This window comes from Myotis lucifugus, unplaced genomic scaffold (assembly GCF_000147115.1).
Source record: "Myotis lucifugus unplaced genomic scaffold, Myoluc2.0 scaffold_989, whole genome shotgun sequence".
In the NCBI taxonomy this organism is placed as follows: Eukaryota; Metazoa; Chordata; class Mammalia; order Chiroptera; family Vespertilionidae; genus Myotis; species Myotis lucifugus.
Window position 1 is genome coordinate 81598 of NW_005872037.1, and position 5422 is coordinate 87019.

Genomic DNA, 5422 nt, shown 5'->3' on the forward strand with positions numbered 1-5422 from the left:
CAGCCTTCCCTGCGTGAACCCAGTGCCACCCGAAGGGCAGCCTCCTTCCTGGGATGGGTATGTGCATCCTCCTGCATGGCCTAGGACCAAACTTTATATCAGAAATGATCCCTGACATGAGTCATCAGGGAAATGCAAATCAAACCCACAAGATATCATCTCACCCCTCCTAGAATGGCAACTATGAAAAACACAAAAGATCACAAGTGTTGGTGAGGATGTGAAGAACAAGAACCCCTATGCACTGCTGGTGCGACTGTAAGTAGGTGCAGCCTTACGGAGTCCAGTATGGATTTTCTTTAAGATATTAAAAAGATCATTTGTAAAAATTATGTTCCAGTAATACCACTTCTGGGTTTTATCCAAAGGAAATAAAACACTAATTTGAAAAGATGTCTGTGCCCTCATGTTCATTGCAACATTTCTTACAGTAGCCAAGAGATGGAAACAACCTAATAGTGTTCATAATGGATGAATGGATAAAAATGTCACACACACACTGGAATATTATTCAGCCATAAAAAAATCCTACCATTTGCCATCAACATGAATGGATCTTGAAGGAATTATCCTAAGTGCCATCAGTTATACAAATTAAGACAGATACAGTATGATCTCACTTACATCTGGATTCTAAGAAACAAAACAAAGAACCTGAACTCATAAATGCGGAGATCAGATTATTGGTGGTTACATAAGATGGGAGCTGGGTGGTGGGCAAAACGGGTGAAAGTCAAAAGTTACAAATGTCCAGTTATAAAATATGAGCTCCCTTTCCTCCCCTCTGTAGTGCATTTAGGTAAATCCTTTAGATCAGGCCTGAGTGTGGGGCCACAGGGCCTCATCTTTGCCCACCTCTCATGCAGTAGAATTTAGTTAGATATTTCACACACTGCACAGAAATCATTCCACCACATGAACAACTATAAGTGCGGCAGCTTGGTTCTACGGGGCCCCAAAGACCAGTCATTTCCCCACGATTTTCTCATTCTTGGGGTGAGAAGAATCAGAAGATCCTAGGGGGAGAGTCCTGACAGCTAGGGGAGGGGAATAATACCTCCGGGCTCAGGGCAGCCTGTCATTTGCCAACTGGTAACGAGGTGCTTTAGGTGGATTGAATGTCTAGGGGACTTCTTCCCAAGGAGGTGGGCTTCCATTTCCAGGGCTTTCACGGCAGAACATCCAGAGTTGCTGAGTTGGTTACAATTCCAGTGCCCACCCATGCCCACCAGGACAAGCCCATGGTCCCAGCTCTACCTGGATCCCCCTTCTCGCCCCGGGGGCCGTCTTTCCCATCTCGTCCATCACGACCAGGCAGGCCTTTCTCCACAGGGCTACACTTGACCAGGGTGAGGTCATCAATCAAAGGTTTCTGAGGAAGGGTCGTCACTTCTGCTCCCCATGACCTTGGAGGCTGTGTGAGCAGGACCAGCACAGAGAGGAGAAGAAGCATGACCTTCAGGGTGGACAGAAAGAGAAAGGACGTGCTCTTGATTCCAGAACATGGGTTAGTGCTTAGCCCACCTCCTGGAAGTCAGAGAGGCACTTTCCTAACACCCTGCCCCTTCTATGGGATCAGGAGCAGCAGGACTCCGAAAGCAATTTAGGACAAGGCGGCCATACAGTCTGGCCTGGGAGGGCATGAGTTACGCAGCTGAACACTAACATGGGTTATCAGCAACATCTACCTCTTCTCAGATGCCCTGTTTTGTCCATTCTAGTGACTTCTCTTTCACTGCCATCGGCACGGCTAGGATGTGAACTCCTCACTGAGGCCACCTGTCACATCAGGAAGGACTCATGAAGTGCCTTTGGGCAGGACAGTTCCCCTCTTTGAACTTCCGTCTCCCTGTCTGTATCAGCAAGGTGGCCGGGCAAACCCATTTCCTGTCACTTACAGCCTTGGATGGACCAGCACTAGCCGTTTCAGTGCTTCTCTGTAAAGGAGCCAGAATGCTCAATGACATGTGTCCTAACACAAGATGGGCACATGGCTACATGTTTGCCAGGTGGTCTGCCATTTCTGGACTAGATGCTGTCTCCATGAAGAAAGTTCCAGATGGAACCCAGAAAAAGTTCTCAGAATAGCTGAGAGACCCTGGGACGCCTAGAGTGCTGCCCCTCCAACTGGGACGACTTGGGAGAGGGGCCTCGTGGAGGAGGGCATGTGAGGTGAGCTCCGTCAGGAAAGGATGGTTTTAGGTGGAGAAAAAACAGATGTTCAATAGGGTGTCCAGTGACATGTGAGAGGGACTCTGCAGCTAAGTGAGGTCAGGGTGGGTGCAGGACCTGGTCACTCCCAATGGTGGGCTTCTTTCCTCTTTAGACAAACCTTAAAGTTAGGAGCCAGGAAAGTGCACACGGGAGTTTCAGAGGCTGGGAACAAGCCTGAGGACAGAGCAAAGGAGATGGGATCGCCAGGCAGCCTGAGGGGGAGGCAGTGGAGGGCCTTCCTGGCCACAGAAGTGCTTTCTTCTCCACCTGCTGATGGTTCTGGGCTGCGGAGGACCCTGTTGGCACCAGTTATTTCTCATTCTGACTTTACCACTTCCTCGGGCATCATGGGAGTCTCTAAACACCAGGCAAGCTCACAGGCCAGCAGCGTGGCACTTGCTGGGGCAGAGTCTCGGCCATGAGCACCAAAAGCTCCAGCCAGAGCCAGGGCATTGCCCCCTGGTGTGCAGCTGCCACAATTCAAGGGCCCTGTGCCCACATCTGAGGAAGAATGAAAAGCAACAGGCATTCTGCCCAACATCACAAGATGGCACAGAAGGCACCACAGCTCATTGTAGCAGAAAGGGGCCTGGGCAGCAGCCCCCTCACAGGGTTGCAGACTGGAATGAGGCCTCTTTGCTGGGCCTGTAGAGGTATTGCGCAGAGCCACATCCTCTTAAACCAACATACTCTTCCCTTTATGCATCAATGTCAGACTAAAGTATTATTGAAAAATGATGCCTCTAAAAATTAACTGAATATCAGTAAACTTATCCAATGGGTGTATTTTTAAAACAAAATATGAAGCTAAGAGAAAATCATGTTTATCCATGTCTAGGAGGCAGTTGGGACCAGGATGGATTTTGAACCAGGCCTAGGAATGCCTGGGCTGTTTCTCCTCCACCACCCCTTCTTTTCTGAAGAAATCAGGGATGGAGAGAGCCAAAGGAGAAGTTGAAATTGCCTTCCCACCTGAGGCTTCCTGACAATGGCATCTGGGGTCGGAGTGGGTGTCATATCCCACTCACCCACCCTCCCCCAGCCCAGAAGGGTAATCTCCCAGTGAGCAAAGGAAGCAGAGTGAGGGGCAGAAGAATGGTCCTTCTTCCCCACTATGCTGCCCTCTCACACCAACACCCACACCTCCCAGAGCAGAAGAGCTACATAGACCATGTCTTCCTCAACACCAGTACATTAGAGCACCCCCAATGGGCAGGGGGACATTCGCTGGACACAGAGAAAACAAAAAGAGAGGCCGGCACTGACACTCACCATTGCTTCCTTGAGGGCTCAATGTCTCCTGGAAAATGAGCGCTTCCTTGACCCACAGGCACGGACTATTTATGCTGAGCCACCCGGTGTTGGTCTTTTAAGAACTCTTTTGGACAATGTTCTTCCTTGTTGACTCACACTCACCCCACCTGGGTTATGGAAACTTTCCACTACACACAAGTCACCTTAGAGTTTACAGAGCACCCTCAGTCCTTGACCTCATCTCCACCTCACTGATCCCTGTGAGTTCAGCGGCATCAGCCGTGTCTGGGTTTTACAGATATTCAAGAATCTGAGGTCCAGAGAAAACCATAGCCAGGGAAGCAGAGTGAGGAGCATATGAGGAAGCAAGTTGCACAAAAACCTACAACTATTGCAGAAGCATATGCATTTGCATATTTCAAGAGCAGGGCTTGCTGTGCTACCTTCTCTTTGTCTTTCGCCTCAACATTACTGCCCAGATAGTGGGAAAGAGCTGGGAGCTTCTCGGCATTTCTGGGCGGTGGTGGAGGAGCTAGAGGGGTTGCAGAGGCTGCAGCATTCTGTGAGGACAGTGGCTGCGGAAGCTGCCACTTCCAGGGGTCACTCCTTAGCTTCCTGGTCTAGATGTTGGAGAGCCCTCACTTGCTTTTTATGGGATGGAGTCCTTACATCCTTGCCTTCATCTCTCCACTTCCTTAGCTGGTGTTTCCTCTGTGTATTGCTCTAGGAAGCAGTTTGGACCCCTGAGCCCCTGATACACTATTGGGGGCATCCCCCAGGAAACTCTCACTTCCAGTGGCCATGGGGCAGTTGCCTGCCCTACTGCTGTCGCTGTCATCTCTGCTCCCTTCTAGATCCCTGTGGCTTCACCTCTTGCATCAAGCCTTTGCCTAGGTCCACACACCAGCTGCCTATACCAGCAGTGCTCTCCTTTGGCCACTCATTTGGTGGTGCCGGCTGCTCCTGGGTGTAGTTCCTGCTGTGGCATCTCCTTGTGTGTTGTAGAGGCTATAATGCCAGTTTCCTCAGCTGGTAGTAGAGGCTCTTGTTTCCTATAATGCCATTTTTTTGAAGCAGGATCCCATAGTAGAGCCACTTTTGACCCAAATGATAAAACTCTTTCATTATTAACATCCCCATCCTAGGATGTTCGTGTGCCTCCCAGAGATCTGGATCAGCATGGAGTCTGAACTGAACTGAACCATTGCTCTCCACTCCCCACAGAGCCTACCTGACAAGTCTGATCCTGGTAGCTACACAAACTCCTATTAATTTCAGACTTTAATTCAGAAGCCCTATATGTTTTCTGTGTTTGCAACTTAGCTTCTATTAATTGCTACCTCCTAGCCTATTAAGTACTCCCTCTCAATGCCCTGGTATCCCCCTATAACAGAGGTCAGCAAACTTATTAGTCAACAGAGCCAAATGTAAACAGCACTTCTTCAGAATAGACTCTCCCAGGCCGAAAACCGACTTCTGCGGGTGGGCCACGAAGTTTCAATTGCACGTAGTATTTTGTGGAAGAGCCACACTCAAGGGGCCAAAGAGCCACATGTGGCTCACGAGCCGCAGTTTGCAGACCATACCCCTATAACACAAACTATAGTGTTTCCTTCGTCAAACTGCACATTACAACAATGTCTAATTGTATTTATGATCCAACCCAGACACTCCTGTTACAATGATAACCTTTGCCTTCCTCAGTTACACCAACACAGGTGAGAAGAGTCAGATCTCAAATGATGATCACAATGGCTTTCATGAATAAGAACCAGTCAGAAATGAACTTTCCCGTAGCTGAAATCAAGAATACACTGAAAAAAATTTAAAATAGGCTGTAAGAAGCAGAGGAGAGAAGCAGGGATTTAAAAGACAATGTAAGAAAAACAATCTGAGCAACAAAACAGGTTGGGACCGAATCAAGTATGTCGCTTTAACAAAATAAATTTTTTTA

The 5422-nt window shown here is 48.7% G+C and overlaps 1 protein-coding gene across 1 annotated transcript in view; it reads right to left on the minus strand.

Moving 5' to 3' along the window:
- LOC111824160 (pulmonary surfactant-associated protein D-like) overlaps positions 1–2743 on the minus strand; it is a 7509-nt gene extending 4766 nt beyond the window's left edge. Inside the window, exons 1-2 of the mRNA XM_023747807.1 lie at positions 2546–2743; positions 1258–1456 (exon numbers count right to left, since the gene is read on the minus strand). Of these exons, the coding sequence (XP_023603575.1) occupies positions 1258–1456; positions 2546–2743 (397 nt within the window). The remainder of the gene's footprint in view (positions 1–1257; positions 1457–2545) is intronic.
- Positions 2744–5422: the final 2679 nt, after the last annotated feature.